This window comes from Dama dama, chromosome 16, assembly GCF_033118175.1.
Source record: "Dama dama isolate Ldn47 chromosome 16, ASM3311817v1, whole genome shotgun sequence".
NCBI lineage: Eukaryota > Metazoa > Chordata > Mammalia > Artiodactyla > Cervidae > Dama > Dama dama.
The window spans coordinates 24,841,658-24,859,852 of record NC_083696.1 but is presented as its reverse complement, the minus strand read 5'-3'; the positions used below and the strand labels follow the sequence as shown (position 1 = coordinate 24,859,852).

The following is an 18,195-nucleotide window of genomic DNA, read 5'->3' as shown; positions in this document are numbered from 1 at the left end:
TACATATATTATTTGATAAGTAAAAAAGAAAGACCTTTTCTCAGCTGTTTTTGTGAGACTAGGATAACACTACTACAACCACCATACAAGAGCAGTACAGGAAAGGAAAACAGATACATCTTCTGGTCTTAGATGGGCAGCTCCCCAGGACAGCTTCTACTCCATCTGGTGCTTTTTGGAGGTTAAGATGCAGATTGAGGCACCTGGAGATCCTTGCTTATCTTGACCTGATGTTTTGGTTGGATGGAAGAGATTAAAGCCTATTTGGAGTGGGAGCACTGAAGACCATGGTGCTTTGGATTGATAGCACATGTCCATAAACTGAAACAATTCTGAAATGATGACTTTGTTCACTGTACAGTTATGTTTTACAAAATTGAGATATTTCATCTTTTACTGTGCTGAGAAAAGTGCAGCTTAAAGCCACCTTGTCTCACCCATTAGCTGAGTGGACCTGTGTGTGACAGTGCCAGGCCCTGGTGATAATGCAGAGCAATGCCCTGCTGGTGACAGTGTGTGGAGGTGGGAATACTTTGGAAAAACAGTTTGGTATTAACTTTTGAAGATCATTGCACTTCATGTGACCCAGCAACTACATTTCTGAGGGAAATGACTTAAAGCAGTGATTCTCCCAGACTGCAGTTGGGATCTCCTCTAGGCATTTCGGAGATACAGATTGTTTTAAAGGAATCTAGCTGATAATGCAACTTATATGCATTTTTTCTTAGAACTTTTCAGTCTGATGTTTAACTTTACCATCATGTTCTCTTTCATAGTTGCCCCCTCCCCCGCCTTTTTTTTTTTTTTTTGCATCCTTGCTTCAGGGAGGGAGAAAGCTATGACTTGCCATAAAAGAACTGTTTACAATACCCAGGTTGAGAAATACAACTAAGATCCTTATTTTGGCAGTGTCCAGTTCTTTTGTTTTCAGCATGATTTAAAGACAATGTAGTTTTTATGGAATTGTTAAATTGCTTTATTAGCAATTGTTAAATTGTTCAGTTGTTCAGTTGCTTCTTGATTACTATGTGATTTTTCAAGAGCTGACTCTAAAGGAGTTGAAAGAATTGGGATACATTGCTGAAATATTCTAGCAATAAGTGATTTCATTCATACATATATGAAATAATAAAAGGAGGGCAGGTAGTCTCATCTGTCTTATAGAGATAACCTTTTCCAAAAAAGTTTACTTTTAGTACCTAGTTGTCAGATATGTATTTTTGCTTCAATCAACTATATGCTAATAATACTTGTAATCAAAAGTCAATCCAGAGGAAAACTTTTAAACTTAGTGCTTCATGGTTACAAGGAATTTAATAAAAATCACTTCTATTTGTATATATGTTTTGTTGCATAGAAATGTGACAGAGTGATCAAAAGAAGATTTTTAAGCATAAAAGCTGATGGTACCAGAAAAAAAAAAATCACAGAAAAGTGCTATAGGAATATAACACTTCATAACATTGTTCATAAAGAAAGTAAATGATGTGGTATTTCTGTTGTTAAGCAAGGATTTGTGTGTTTTAGACATAAATGATTTTGAGAATCAGTCGCTGTGGTGTGTAGATTCTGCTGGATACATTGACAGTGATATACATTAATTGTATTTTAAGGTGCTGGTATTTATAGTGTACTGCAATCTTTGCAACTTTTATTTTTTAAAAACTACGTGTATATTTATTTTTATTTATTTATTTTTTGGCTGCACTGGGTCTTTGTTGCTGTGCACAAGTTTTCTCTAGTTGTGGGGAGCACAGACTGCTTTCCGATGGAGCGTGTGGCCTTCTTGCTGCGGTGCTGGCGTCTCTTGTTATGGAGCCGGGGCTGTAGCGTGTGTGGGCTTCAGTAGTTGCGGTGTGCAGGCTTTAGGGCCTTTACATAGCATCTGTTTAAACTTAAATTATGAAAAATTTTAGATGTCAGTGTAAAAATGTTCAAGGGAGTATATTGTCTTTCAAAATTCTGTGCAGCAGTAATGGAAACGAAAAAAGTTGAAGACCACTGAATATTACCATATTAGATAATAGGTCTCAAGGGGGATTGTAACACTCAGTGGGGAACATACTGGAATTTGAGCAGTCATTTTTGCTTGTCATGATGATTGAGGGGCTTTACTGTCATTTGATTATTGGGAGCCAAGGAAGCTAGATATCCTGCAGTGTACAACAAACAATATTGTAGTTGTTTCCCATAAGTTTTCTAAAGTCTTACTGGACTAGTCCACAGCAAATATAAATAAGTAGAAATTTACTACATAATACTCCTAAAGCATATTCAAAAGAAGGAGTTTATTTTTTAAAAAAAGCCCAAGAATTTTAAGAGAGGACCATTTTAGTGGACAGTATTTAAATGAAATAGATACTCTCTCAGAATTGTTAAATAATGTATTAACTCTGTGCATTGTCTTCTTGGGGTATTACATTTCTAATTACTACATGTTTAGTTGAAAAGAGTATGCAGTACAGGAGCAACATAAGCAATTAAAATATGTAACTTAGAACCAAATATTAAATTATCAGGAACTTACAAACTACAGAGATCTCACTGAATTTTATTATACTTTGTCTGTAAGAACAGTGTGATCGTACTATTTAGTGTTGTAACATGGTTCAGATCTTCTACTCCAGATTCACATTTCCTGATTGTTTTACTCCTGAACATTTATTGCTTTTTATGTAGGCTATTTATTATGTTTATTTTTTACTGTCTTTTTGTCCCTTTTACTTAGAGACATACTGTAAGAGGAGAGATTGGAAGACAGTAAGAGCAGCCCTTTTGAGGAGTCTAGCTTATTTAAAAAAAAAGAGAGAAAATTGGTGGTAGCTGGATCAGGTAATTGTGTATGGGGATCAGGAATTTTTTTTTTTTCATTTGTCTTTTGGGGCAGGACATTAGGATTTATTGGTAGTCGTGAGTAAGGAGGGAAAAATACAGGCTTTCATGAGTGTAGGTTCCGCCATTTGTCCTGTGGGCACAATTAGAGATGTATTAGGTTGGGTCAACACTCCAGTCCTCTTGCCTGGAGAATCCCAGGGAGGGAGCCTGGGGGAGCCTGGTGGGCTGCCGTCTATGGGGTCGCACAGAGTCGAACACGACTGAAGCGACTTAGCAGCAGCAGCAGCAGTTTGGTTCAAAAGTAATTGCAGTTTTGCATCGTTGAACTTTGCCATTTTATGTTGAAATACATTCTTAAATAAAATAAATATGGTTATGTTATACATCATTTTAATATTCATTTCTAGCTTTATTTTCTTTTTTTGCTGATGACTTATTACATGCTATTTATGATTTTAGACTGTAGAAATAATGTTAAGACAAAAAGGAAATCCAAGCAGTTTTTTAATTTGAGTTCAAAATGGATCGTACAGCAGCGGAGACAAATCACAACATCAGCAGTGCCTTTGGCCCAGGAACTGCTAACGGAATAGAGCACCGTGGTGGTTCAAGAAGTTTTGCAAAGGAGATGAGAGCCTTGAAGATGAGGAGCGTAGTGGCCACCGTCGGAAGTTGACAGTGACCAGTTGAGAGCAATCATTGACGCTTGTCCTCTTACAACTACACAGTAGATTGTCAAGGAACCCAACGTTGACCATTCTGTGGTCATTCGGCATTTGAAGCAAATTGGGAAAGTGCCTTGTGAGCTGATTGCAGGTCAAGAAAATCGTCATATTGAAGCATCATCTTCTCTTACTCTTTGCAACAATGACCCATTTCTCTGTCAGACTGTGACATGTGACAAAAAGTGTATTTTATATGATAACCAGTGACAACCAACTCAGTGGTTGGACCAAGAAGAAGCTCCAGGGCACTTTCCAGAGCAAACTTGAACCCACCAGTCATGGTCACCGGTTGGTGGTCTGCTGCCCAAATGATCCAGCTTTCTGAATTCAGTGAAACCATTACAACTGAGAAGTTTGCTTGGCAAATTGATGAGATGCAGCGAAAACTGCAATTCCCGCAGTTGATATTGTCAGCAGAATGGGCCCAGTTCTTCTGCATGGCTACGTCTGATCACACATTGAACAACCAACGCTTCAAACGTTGAATGAACTGGCCTACAAAGTTTTGCCTCATCTGCCATATTCACGTGATCTCGGTACCGACTGCATCTAGACAGCTTTTTGCAGGGAAACCACTTCCACATCCAGCAAGAGGCAGAGAATGCTTTCCAAAAGTTCTTCGAATCTTGAAGCACGAACTTTAAAAAAAAAAATTAATTTATTTTAATGGGAGGGTAATTACTTTCCAGTATTATGGTGCTTTTGCCACACATGGACATGAATCAGCTATGGGTGCATCTGTGTCCCCCCATTCCTGAACCCCACCTCCCTCCCCACCCCATCCTTCTGGGTTGTCCCAGAGCGCCGGCTTTAAGTGCCCTGCTTCATGCATCAAACTTGCACTGGTCATCTGTTTTACTTATGATAATGTACATGTTTCAATGCTATTCTTTCAAATAATCCCACCTTCACCTTCTCCCACATAGTCCAAAAGCCTGTTCTTTACATCTGTGTCTCTTTTGCTGTCTTTCATACAGGATTGTCATTTCCGTCTTTCTAAATCTCATATATATGCGTTAGTATACTGTATTGGTGTTTCTCTTTCTGACTTACTTCACTCTATATAATAGGCTCCAGTTTCATCCACCTCATTAGAACTGACTCAAGTGTATTCTTTTTTATAGCTGAGGAATATTCCATTGTGTATATGTATTACAACTTTCTTATCCATTTGTCTGCTGATGGCTGCTTCCATGTCCTAGCTGTTGTAAACAGTGAAGTATGAATTTTTTATGCTACGGAAATAAACATTTCTTGTTGGTAAAAATGTGTTGATTGTAATGGTTCCTATTTTGACTAATAAAGATATATTTGAGCCTGGTTATAATGATTTAAAATTCACATCTGAAACCATAATTACTTTTGTACCAACCTAATATTTGACTACCCATCATCCAGGATGATCCACTTTTCTGCTGCCATGTCTTCAGATTCATCCACTTCTTGGAGATGTGGCTCTTCAGGGGCCAAGGAACTTGAATGTGGCCCTGTGTGGGGCCTTAGTCATCTGTTCCTTGTTTTGCAGCTTAGTGCAGATGGGCATGATAACTTGGTCAGTGTGGACCCTGGCCAGTGTGCACTGCGGCTTTCCAAAGGCACCCTGCATACCTGTCTGGAACTTAGACTGGGGACACCAGGATGTCCGACATGAATGTCCACGGGAAGGGGCTGTCTTCACGGTCCTTTAAGGCAACTGGCTGCATGCACTACCGAAGAGGCTGCATTTTCCAGCCATTCCAGCCATTGCCCACCAGGCCCCCACAGAGAAAAGGAGCACAGTGCACCTGATTGGCTGCAGAAGGAATTTTGTCTTCTCTGGTGGCTCAAATAAAGAATCCACCTCTCACTGCAGGGGACTCAGATTTGATTCCTGGATTGGAAAGATCACCTGGAGAAGGAAATGGCAACCCACTTCAGTATTCTTGCTTGGGAAATCCCATGGACAGAGGAGCCTGGTGGGCTATAGTCCCTGGGGTTACAAAAGAGTTGGACCTGACTTAACTCAACAACAACAACATTATGTAGGAAAATTGCATAAAGTTTAAGTAATAAGTTTCTACAAAATGAAGTCACCTGTGCAGTCACCACTCAAACTAAGGAATGAACACTGCCATTACCAGCACACTGTAATCCATTCCATATGCCTTTTCCTATCATTAACCATCTCTCACCCAAAACTAGTGGAGATTTTTATGATTTTTATTACCAAATACTAATTTTGCCTGTTTTCAAACTTTCTGTAACTAAAAATTTCAAGTATGTATTTTTTAAGGTTGACGTTTTCTCAACATGTTTGTGGGATTCATTGCATAGTCTTCATCTTGGAATAGTATATTCATATTCCTTGGGGCAGTATTTTATAGTTTATTCGTTTTGCTGTTGATGAATGTTTGGGGTGTTGCTGGCTCCAGCTATTCTAAATAATGCTTCTGTGATTATGTTTCTGCATGTCTTCTGGTGTAAATATGCGTTTCTGTTGGGTGTGTGCATGTGGGGTGAAATTGCTTTTCCAAAGTGAGTTTTACCAGTTTTATTCCTAACAGCATTAAATCAGAGTTTCTGTTGCTCTGTGCCTTCACCAGGGCTTCTCTGGGGCTCAGTCAGTAAAGAATCTGCCTGCAGCACAGGAGATTGCCTTTAACATAGGAGACATGGGTTTGTTCCCTGGGTTGGGAAGATGGATCCCCTGGAGAAGGAAATGGCTACCCACTCCAGTGTTCTTGCCTGGGAAATCCCATGGACGGAGGAGCCTGGTGGGCTACAGTCCATGGGGCTGTGAGAGTCCTACATGACTGAGTGACTGTAAACAACCACCAGACCTTCACTAGCACTTTAGCACTGTATTGCTTATAAACCTATCTGTGTCTGTAATTGGTGTTTCCTTGATGATTGTTGTTGCTTAGTCGCCAAGATCATCAGAAAAGCAACAGAGTTCCAGAAAAACATCTGCTTTATTGATTACACCAAAGGCTTTGACTGTGTAGATCACAACACACTGTGGAAAATTTTTAAAGATATGGGAATAATCGACCACCTTATCTGCCTCCTGAGAAATCTGTATGCAGGTCAAGAAGCAATAGTTAGAGAACTGGACATAGAACAACAGACTGGTTCCAAATCGGGGAAAGAGTACATCAGGGCTGTATACTGTCACCCTACTCATTTAACTTATATGCAGGGTACATCATGCGAAATGCCAGACTAGATGAAGCATAAGCTGGAGTCAAGATTGCTGGGAGAAATATCAATAACCTCAGATACGCAGATGACACCTCCCTTATGGCAGAAAGCCAAGAAGTACTAAAGAGCCTCTTGATGAAAGTGAAAGAAGAGAGTGAAAAAGTTGGCTTAAAACCCAACATTCAGAAAACTAAGATCATGGCATCTGGTTCCATCACTTCATGGCAAATAGATGGGGAAACAATGGAAACAGTGAGAGACTATTTTGGGGGGCTCCAAAATCACTGCAGATGGTGACTGCAGCCATGAAATTAAAAGACGCTTACTCCTTGAACAAAAAGCTATGACCAACCTAGACAGCATATTAAAAAGCAGAGACATTATTTTGCCAACAAAGGTCCATCTAGTCAAAGCTATGGTTTTTCCAGTAGTTAGGTCTGGATATGAGATTTGGACTATAAAGAAAGCTGAGTGCCAAAGAGTTGATGCTTTTGAACTGTGGTGTTGGAGAAGACTCTTGGACTGCACGGAGATCCAACCAGTCCATCCTAAAAGAGATCAGTCCTGAATATTCATTGGATGGACTGATGCTAAAGCTGAAACTCCAATACTTTGGCCACTCGATGCGAAGAGCTGACTTATTAGAAAAGTCCCTGATGCTGGGAAAGTTTGAAGTCAGGAGGAGAAGGGGACGACAGAGGATGAGATGGTTGGATAGCATCATCAACTCAATGGACACGAGTTTGAGCAAGCTCCAAGTGTTGGTGATGGAAAGGGAAGCCTGTCGTGTTGCAGTCCGTGGGGTTTGCAAAGAGTCAGACACGACTGAGTGACTGAACTGAACTGAGTCCCCAAGTTGTGCTTGACTCTTTTGCAGTGGTCCCAGCCTCATTTACTGGACTGTTCCAGCAGTACCATCTTTGTCATAAGTCAAGCAGGTCTTTCCCAGATGTGCTGTTCTGCTCCTTTGCTCTGTTTCTCTGTCTTTGAGTAAACATCACATTTTGTTATTTACTGTAGCTTTATAATCATTTTATTTTAGTATAAATTCTCCCAACTTTTTCTTCTTCAAGCTTATTTGTTATTGAGCTTTTGCATAGCTACTTTGTCAACTTCTAAAAGTGTTAGGATTTTGATTGGCACCACATTGAATATTAATTTGGAGAGAATTTACATCTTTCAGTATGGAGTCTTATAACATACGATGAACATAATATATTCCTTCGTTTATTTTATTGTCGTTGCACCACTAGGTCATGTCCGACTCTTTTGTGACCCCATGGACTGTAGCCCACTAGGTCCCTCTGTCCATGGGATTTCCAAGGCAAGAATACTGGAGTGGGTTGACATTTCCTTCTCCAGGGAATCTTCCTGACCCAGGGATCAAACCTGGGTCTCTTGCTTGGCAGGTGGATTCTTTACCACTGAGCCACCTGGGAGGCCCCTCCATTTATTTAGGATTTATTTAATTTAGACTTTGTAGGTGTTTTTTTTTGTTGTTGTTGTTCAGTTCAGTCCAGTCACTCAGTCGTGTCTGACTCTTTGTGACCCCATGAATCGCAGCACACCAGGCCTCCCTGTCCATCACCAACTCCTGGAGTTTACTCAGACTCATGCCCATCGAGTCGGTGATGCCATCCAGCCATCTCATCCTCTGTCTTCCCCTTCTCCTCCTGCCCCCAATCCCTCCCAGCATCAGGGTCTTTTCCAGTGAGTCAACTCTTTGCATGAGGTGGCCAGAGTTTTGGAGTTTCAGCTTCAGCATCAGTCCTTCCAATGAACACCCAGGACTGATCTCCTTTAGGATGGACTGGTTGGATCTCCGTGCTGTCCAAGAGACTCTCAATAGTCTTCTCCAACACCACAGTTCAAAAGCACTTAACCAGTTATTTATTTTTGGTTATGTCAGGTCTTCCTTGTGACAGGCGACTTCTCTCTGGTCATGGCGCGTGGACTGCAGGGTGTATGTGCTCTGGTTTCCAGCACACGGTCTCTCTAGTTGAGGTGCTAGCCCTTAGTTGTCCCACAGCATGTGAGATCCTAGGTCCCCAACCTGGGATTGAACCCGCGTCCCCAGCATTGGAAGGGGGATTCTTAACCTGGGGACCATCAGGGAAGTCTTTTTGTATGTTTTTGTGTCAAGATTTTATGCATCTTTTATTATATTTATTCCTTGACTCTTTGAGTTTTGAATGTTAATGTAGATGATATCTTAAAAAATTTCTTTTTGTAGTATATAGAAAGACAGTTGATTTCTGTATATTGAGCCTGTATCCAGCTTATTTTTATGATTTGTAAATTCTTCTGAGTATTCTTCATGTATAATTAACTCATCTGCTAATAAAGACAGTTTTTTTTCTTATGATCTTTATAATTAAAATTTTTCTTATTACACAGACTAATACACCTATTTACATTTGTAGAAATGATAAAGAATGCATTGCCTCATTCTTGATAATTGGGAGGAAATTTTTGACCATTAAAGGTGATGTTGCCCATAGGTATTTTGTATTTACTCTTTAACAAATGAAGAAAGATTCTTTTATTCTTAGTTTGCTATGAATTCTTAATTAAAAATGAGTGTGTTGATTATAGAGGACAATAAAAGCACAATAAAAGAGAAATATTGATAAAACTGGATTTCATTAAAATTGAAAACCCATCAAGAATTATCAAAAGATAAGCCACAGATATGAGAAAATATTTCCAAATACTTTTTCTGGAAAGGGACTTTTATTTGAGATACAACTCTTATAACTGGTTAAGAATCAAATAAATTGCACAGCAAAAGATTTGAATAGACATTTCAATCAACTGTGTGAATGGCTATTAAACATCTTGAAAAGGTACTAATAACTTCATTGTTGTTGTTCAGCTGCTAAGTAGTGTTCATCTTATGACTCCATGGAGTGCAACACACTGGGCTTCCTGGTCCTTCGCTATTGCCCAGAGTTTGCTCAAGCTCATGTCCATTGAGACCGTGATGCCATCCAACCTTCTCATCCTCTTCCCCTTCTCCTTCTGCCTTCAGTCTTTCCCAGCATAAGAGTCTTAAAAAAAAAAAAAAGAGTCTTTTCCAGTGAGTCAACTCCTCATATTAGTATCGGAACTTCATCTTCAGCATCAGTCCTTCCAGTGAATATTCAGGGTTGATTTCCTTTTAGGATTAACTGGATTGATCTTGCTGTTCAGGGGACTCTGAAGAATCTTCGCCAGCACCACAGTTCAAAAACATAAATTCTGTAGTGCTCAGCCTTTTATGGTCCAGCTCTTACATCCGTACATGACTACTGGAGAAACCAATAGCTTTAACTATATGAACCTTTATAGCAAAGTAATGTCTCTGCTTTTTAATATGCTGTCTAGGTTTGTCATATTAGTCGTTAAAAAAAAATTAGTCACCCATTCCTGTCTGACTCTTTGGAACCCCATGGACTGTAGCTTGCCAGGCTTCTCTGTCCATGGAATTCTCCAGATAAGGATACTGGAGTGAGTAGCCTTTCCCTTCTCTAGGGGATCTTCCTGAACCAGGGATTGAACCCTGGTCTCCCACATTGCAGGCAGATTCTTTACCATCTGAGCCACCAGGAAAGCCACATTAGTCATTCGGGAAATGCAAATTTAAAACCATAATAAATATATCACATCACTAAAATGGCTATGATAAAAAGGCAGACTAGTGTCCTTGTAGGACAACAGAGACCCTTCTGCATTGCTAAGAATGTAAAGTGGTACAGCCACCATGGAAAGCAGTGGCAGATTTTTGTTTTTTTTTGTCCTTCCCTGTTTTAAATTAAATAGAAATTTACAACATAGCTCAGCAGTTCCACTCTACTCAAGTGAGTCTTTGGGTGAAAGTGAAAAAATTTCTCTACACAAAGACTTGTATGCAGATGTGTTCACGGTAGTATTTTTCATAATAGCCAAAGAGTAGAAATAGTGAAATGTCCATCATTGAGTGAATGGATAATCTAAATATCTGTCTCTACAATGAATACTATTTGGTAATAAAAAGACAAAAGATACTGATTCATCTTTATATCATGGATGAACCTGAAAAACATTTTCTAGTATGAAAGAAAGAAGTGGAAGACTATATATTGTATGAGTTTTGTTTATATGAAATGTCCAGAGGAGGCAAAGTTATAGGAAAATAATAGTTTGGGACTAGAGGTGAGAACAGGGAGTGACTGTATATGAGTATGAGGAATCATTTTTGTGGTAATGAAAATGTTCTAAAACTAGGTTGTGGTGATAGTTGTACAACTCTCTAAATTACTAAAGGATACTGAATTGTGTATTTTAAATGACTGAATTTCCAGTAAATTATAACATCAAAGAAGGTGTTAAGGAATGAGTGTTGAATTCTATCAGCTCATTTTCTACTAAAAATTTATATGATTTTCATCTTTCTTAATTTCTTAAATTAAAAAATCTAATAGTAAATCAGTCTTAAATCTTGGCCTGAGTATCAATTGGTATTAATACATGTATGTTACTAGTAGGTATGATATACTGATATTTTGTTTAGGATTTTTTGAGACCTTATGAGAAAAATTGGTCTGTCATTGTTTTTCTTACAATGTTCTTGTCAAGTTTTTGTTTTCAGTTCAGTTCAGTCGCTCAGTCATGTCCGATTCTTTGCAACCCCATGAACTGCAGTACGCCAGGCCTTCCTGTCCATCACCAACACCCGGAGTCCACCCAGACCCATGTCCATCGAGTCGTTGATGCCATCCAACCATCTCATCCTCTGTTGTCCCCTTCTCCTCCTGCCCTCAATCTTTCCCAGCATCGGGGTCTTTTCAAATGAGTCAGCTCTTCGCATCAGGTGGCCAAAGTATTGGAGTTTCAGCTTCAACATCAGTCCTTCCAATGAATACCCAGGATTGATCTCCTTTAGGATGGACTGGTTGGATCTCCTTGCAGTCCAAGGGACTCCCAAGAGTCTTCTCCAACACCACAGTTCAAAAGCATCAATTCTTCAGTGCTCAGCTTTCTTTATAGTCCACCTCTCACATGACCACTGGACTAGATGGACATTTGTTGGCAAAGTAATGTCTCTGCTTTTTAATATGCTGTCTATGTTGGTCATAACTTTCCTTCTAAGGAGTAAGCATCTTTTAATTTCATGGCTGCAGTCACCATCTGCAGTGATTTTGGAGCTCAGAAAAATAGTCAGCCCCTGTTTCCACTGTTCTCCCATCTATTTGCCATGAAGTGATGGGACTGGATGCCATGATCTTAGTTTCCTGAATGTTGAGCTTGAAGGCAACTTTTTCACTCTCCTCTTTCACTTTCATCAAGAGGCTCTTTAGTTCTTCACTTTCTGCCATAAGGGTAGTGTCATCTGCATATCTTAGGTTATTGATATTTCTCCCAGCAATCTTGATTCCAGCTTGTGCTTCCTCCAGCCCAGAGTTTCTCATGATGTACTCTGCATATAAGTTATATAAGCAGGGTGACAATATACAGCCTTGACGTACTCCTTTTCCTATTTGGAACCAGTTTGTTGTTCCATGTCCAGTTCTAACTGTTGCTTCCTGCCCTGCATACAGGTTTCTCAAGAGGCAGGTCAGGTGGTCTGGTATGCCCATCTCTTTCAGAATTTTCCACAGTTTATTGTGATCCACACAGTCAAAGGCTTTGGCATTGTCAATAAAGCAGAAATAGATGTTTTTCTGGAACTCTCTTGCTTTTTCGATGATCCAGCAGATGTTGGCAATTTGATCTCTGGTTCCTCTGCCTTTTCTAAAACCAGCTTGAACATCTGGAATTTCACGGTTCACGTATTACTGAAGCCTGGCTTAGAGAATTTTGAGCATTACTTTACTAGCGTGTGAGATGAGTGCAATTGTGCGGTAATTTGAGTGTTCTTTGGCATTGCCTTTCCTTGGGATTGGAATGAAAACTTACTTTTTCCAGTCCTGTGGCTACTGCTGAATTTTCCAAATTTGCTGGCATATTGAGTGCAGCACTTCACAGCATCATCTTTCAGGGTCTGAAATAGCTCAACTGGAATTCTATCACCTCCATTAGCTTTGTTTGTAGTGATGCTTCCTAAGGCCCACTTGACTTCACATTCCAGGATGTCTGGCTCTAGGTGAGTGATCACACCATTGTGATTATCTGGGTCGTGAAGATCTTTTTTGTATGGTCTTCTGTGTATTCTTGCCACTTCTTCTTAATATCTTCTGCTTCTGTTAGGTCTTTACCATTTCTGTTCTTTATTGAGCCCATCTTTGCATGAAACTGTTCTTCATGTAAGCATTTAAGATTGATGGTAAATGTTTTTCATTATATTTTTGGAATAATTTACTTTTGCAGCCATATGGGCAAGCAGTTTTCTCTGTAGGAAAGTTTTAAATTACATATTCAATTTTTAAAATATTTATTTGCATTTTCAGATTTTCTGTTTGTCAATTTTAATAAGTTATGTTGTCCTAGGAATTTGTTCATTTCATGTCATTTTTCAAATTCATTGAGTCAGAATTATTAGTAGTTTTATTGTTTGTGAAATCCTTAGTATTACCGTCCTTTTCATTCTCAATTGAGACTTGTGCCTTCTCTGATTATCTGTGATGCGTCTTGCTAAAATGTCTGTTATTTATTTTAGTTTTTTTCAAAAGCTGATTGTTTTGATTTTTCTCTCATACATTTGTTTTCTATTAAAAGTTTCTTGCTTCAGTTTTTGCTGTTTCTTTTCTTCTACTTTGGGATTAGTTTCGTATTTTTTATTTCTTGATAGGACCATTTGACTGCTTTATCAGTTAATGTGAAAGGTCTGTTAAAGTCCATTGTAGTTGTCCGCTGTAGACAGTTTTTTCATTTTAGTTCTGTAAATTTTTGCTTTATGTATTTTGGGGCTGTCTTTTTTATGTATGCCAATTTAGAATTTTTGTGTCTTTTTTAATGGATCATCATATTTATTATAAAATAACCCTCTCGTTGAGCGATATTTCTTGCCTTACTTCTCTTTTGTTAGAGATGAAGATACCTTTACAAGTTTTCTTTTGGTTAGTGTTTGTATGTTTTTTACACTTTTATTTTAGCCAGCCAGTGATCTTACATTTTAAGAAGATCCCTTACAAGCAGTATACAATAAGTTTTAAAACTCTCCTCTCATAATGCCTGAAGAATTCCCTGTAGTGCTTCTTTTAGTTTGGGCCTGCTGGTGTGTTTGAGGATGTGTCTGTTAGTTGGTGTGTAAAATGTTTTTATTCATCATTTTGAAGGATAGGTTTGATTAGATTGGAATTCTAGATTGGCAGTTAGTTTCTTTTCCCACTTGAAAGACAAATCCTCACACATTTGTGTGGATAAAGCTGCATTCCATAATAGGACACATCTTCTATACTTCTCTGCTGGGACTGATGTGCAGTTAAATGGGCTCCATATGTTAAGAGAAAACCTTGATTCCCTTTAGCTCCTGGCATGGTTTCTAGCAGCTTTGTCTTTTTAACCTGAGTGTGGTTTTCAAGCATGCTGCGTGGTCACGGGGTCAGAATGTTGGTTAGACCCCCAGTCGGAGCTCTAGTTAGTGTGTTAGAGGGTACCCTAATGGTGCCCTGGGGTCCGAGGACATGGATCCCATGATTCAGTTACGAGGGCTCCTTCAGGACTACTTCCTCAGAGTCCCTATCTGTCCCATCAGCTTTTACTTTGTGGCTTTGTCTCCTCTTCTGTCTGTTCCCTTCCCTCATATCCTACTACATTTAGCTACATATGCAATCTAGAAGAGCAGTACTGACGACCCTATTTGCAAGGAAGAAATGGAGGCATAGACGTAGAGAAGGGACTTGTGGCCACAGCGGGGGAAGGAGAGGGTGGGATGAATTGAGCAAGTAGCATCGACATATATACACTACGGTGTGTAAAATAGCTAGCTAGTGAGAAGCTGCCATGTAACACAGGGAGCTTAGCCTGGGGCTCTGTGATGACCTAGAGGGGTAGGATGGGAGAGGTGCAAGGGATGAGGGATGGGGGGGTGGGAGGGAGGCTCAAGAAGGAGGGGATGTGGGTTCTAGGGTATGGGTTTTATCAACTGCAGTCCTCAATTGCACAGGAAGTGTATTGGCTCAAAATGTCTCAGCTTCAGCTGCTACTTGCTTGTTACATCTAGTCCTGATCAACTTATATTTGGCTCGTAAGAGAGTAGGTAGCTGAGTAGGTACCTTCTATGCTGTAATTTTACTTTGTTTTTTATTTGTCTATTTATTTAAATGAGGACTTACCTTTTCTCAGAGTGTTTAATTTTACTGAAAAGAATGTCTATGTTGAGACACAAAGGAAATGATCCCTTGAAAATGAAGTGAAAGTTGCTCAGTCGTGTCTGACTTTGTGACCTCATGGACTCTATAGTCCATGGAATTCTCCAGGCCGGAATACTAGAGTGGGTAGCCTTTCCCTTCTCCAGGGGGTCTTCCCAACCCAGGGATCGAACCCAGGTCTCCTGCATTGCAGGTGGATTCTTTACCAGCTGAGCCACACGGGAAGCCCAAGAATACTGGAGTGGGTAGCCTATCCCTTCTCCAGCGGATCTTCCTGACCCAGGAATCGAATCGGGCTCTCCTGCATTGCAGGTGGATTCTTTGCCAAACTGAGCTATGAGAGAAGCCCCAAATGATCCCTTAAGGAAGTAATTGTATTTATTATCTGTTCCAAAGTTACGATTCTCTGGTAAACTCATAATTATGGAATTGTTGGTTTGTATGTATTTTCAAGTCAGTGATTCTCAGATGTGATCTGCAGTCACCAAGTCAGGCATCCATAAAATAACAGTGATTTTCATAGCAGTAAGGTGTGAATTGCACGTTTCATTGGGTTGGCATTTGCACTGATGGGGCAGAAGCAGTGGTGGATAGAACTGCCAGCATCTTGTCAGGAACCAAGGAAGTGGCATCAGTCTGTAGTCATTTATGTTGACATGAATGGATTTATTTGTATTCAGTGGATAAATAATTTAAAATTTTAATTGGGTTCATTTTCTAATAGAATACTGTGGATAGACACATGTATAATCTTAACAGTACCTCTTCCTCTAAGAGTATAAAGGGGTCCTGACATGAGAGTTTGAGAAGCATTCCTTTCAGTTCTTGGTAGATGTATAGACAAGCAAGTATTTTGTTTAATCTGATCCTGATTTTTGGGAAGAAAAGCTTAGAGAATATGATTCCTTTGATAGGTAAATCCAGTCTATCTTCAAGTTTTATGTGAATCTTATGTAAATGTTCAATTCATTGCCTTAAAATTTTAACTAGTTTATATTCGTAAATAAAATACTTTGCAGGTGCTGATCTTAAGGAAAGAGCCAAAATGAGTTCCAGTGAAGTTGGTCCCTTTGTCTCCAAAATAAGAGCAATGATTAATGAAATTGGTAAGTACAATTAAATTGTCCTTTTAGCATGGTTAAAGTGACCTTAAATATTGGATTTTAAAAGTTGCACACTGTTTTTAAGTATTGTGAAGTGAAAGTTGCTCAGTCTTGTCCGACTCTTTGCTACCCATGGACTGTATAGTGCATGCAGTTCTCTAGGCCAGAATACTGGAGTGGGTAGCCTTTCCCTTCTCCAGGGGATCTTCCCGTCTTTATGTATAAGCTTTGGCTAAAATATTTACATAATTAGATAATCATGGTATATAGCTGGTTGTAAAACAGAATGTATGTTTATGTTTAATTTGAAAAATTGTAAAAAATATTTTGTAATTAAACCTGCCTCATATTTATGATGACATTACTTATGGAGGTGATTATTAGAAAACAAAGAATAATTTGGCATAAGTGTTTGACATAAGTATATTTCTTAAATAATTGCATTCACAGACATACAGATTTGGATTTATTTTTTGTGTGAGTGGGATTATATTGTTTCTTTAGAATTACAGTCTTCTTTGTAAGGTTTATATTTAAGTAACATATAAATTTGCTTTTATTATTAATACCTTTTAATACATTACTGCATAGTAATCCATGGTCTTACCCAGAATTTTATTTATTTATTTTCCTTTATTTTTATTAGTTGGAGGCTAATTACTTTACAATATTGTAGTGGTTTTTGCCATACATTGACATGAATCAGCCATGGATTTACATGTGTTCCCCGTCCTGATCCCCCCTCCCACCTCCCTCCCCATCCCATCCCTCTGGGTCTTCCCAGTGCACCAGCCCTGAGCACTTGTCTCATGCATCCAACCTGGACTGGTGATCTGTTTCACACTTGATAATATACATGTTTCGATGCTGTTCTCTCAGATCATCCCACCCTCACCTTCTCCCATAGAATTTTAAATTATTTCTTCATTAATGAACATTGGATGTTTTTTTTTTGTTTTGGCTGTTTTATTTTCATGTTTTTTTAAACTGCTTTTTTTGTTTATAATAAAATAGTGATTCCTTTGTACAAATTCTTTTAGAACATTAGTATATATAAGACAGATTTCTAAATATGGTATTGCAGTTCTAAGTATCATGTGTTCATTTTACATTTTAATAAATACTACCAGATTATATTACAAAAAGATTATAATAATTTATATTCCATCAGTTATATGACAGTACCTGTTTCTTCATGTTCTTGCAGCATTTAACGTTGTTATTTTTTTAGTTTGCCAAAGTTAAAGAAAAAATAGATCTTAACATTTTAATTTGCACTTTCCCAGATGCTAGTATAATGTTATATCTTTTCAAATTAAACTTGCCTTTCCCCTTCTGTAGATTGCCTTTTCACATTCATCTCCTTTTCTGTAGCATCATTTAATAACTGTTTACTGAAAAGCCAGTTTTGTATTGAGCTTTTGTTGTTAAATGTATTAGAGGTATTGTCTCTTAATATTCCACCCTAATTCAATTCCAGGAGCTTTATATATCTAGAGGGTACTAAGTTCTCTTTATTGTTTTTTTTTTTTAACTGAAGATTTCTTTGCTAATCCTCACATCTCAGTTCTTCCAAATGAATTTAGGATTGTTAATTTTAAAGGAAAGAGGAAAAATAGTCTTGAGCCTGTGATTGGAATTTCTGTAAATATTGTTTATAGAGAATTAACATTTTTATGATACAGAATCTTTCCATTCGTCATGTCATAGCTTTCATTGTATGGGGGGATCATTCATGTTTTAATGTTCTTTAAGAAAGTTTTCTTCACATTGCCTTCAGTCTTGTATCTTTTTTCTCTCTCAGATTTATCCGTATTTTATAGCACTTATTCCTTTGAATGGAATCTTTTCCTGATATTTCTGTTGAAGTCTAGTTATTGTTGTAGGTCTGTAGGAAATTTGTTAAATTTTATGTGCTTGTTTTGTATCATGCTAGCTTATTACTTGTATTAGTTATTGTTATTTCTCAATTTTCTTGTGTTTTCCAGAAAGCAAAAAAGTTCCTTATATATAAATAATACTGTTTTTATCTTTTCCTTTTCCAACATTTTAATCTTAACATTTTTCATATATTTTCACATT

General features: G+C 38.4%; 1 protein-coding gene and 1 non-coding gene across 2 annotated transcripts in view; one reads left to right on the top strand and one right to left on the bottom strand.

Annotated features, from left to right (window-relative positions):
* Positions 1 to 18,195, top strand: part of AUH (AU RNA binding methylglutaconyl-CoA hydratase) — a 188,455-nt gene that overhangs the window by 50,301 nt on the left and 119,959 nt on the right. The window contains exon 4 of the mRNA XM_061163581.1: positions 16,030 to 16,116. Within this exon, the coding sequence (XP_061019564.1) occupies positions 16,030 to 16,116 (87 nt within the window). The remainder of the gene's footprint in view (positions 1 to 16,029; positions 16,117 to 18,195) is intronic.
* Positions 5,227 to 5,358, bottom strand: LOC133071475 (small nucleolar RNA SNORA70). The gene has a single exon (XR_009696429.1). It is a non-coding gene; the product is annotated as a small nucleolar RNA SNORA70 (small nucleolar RNA).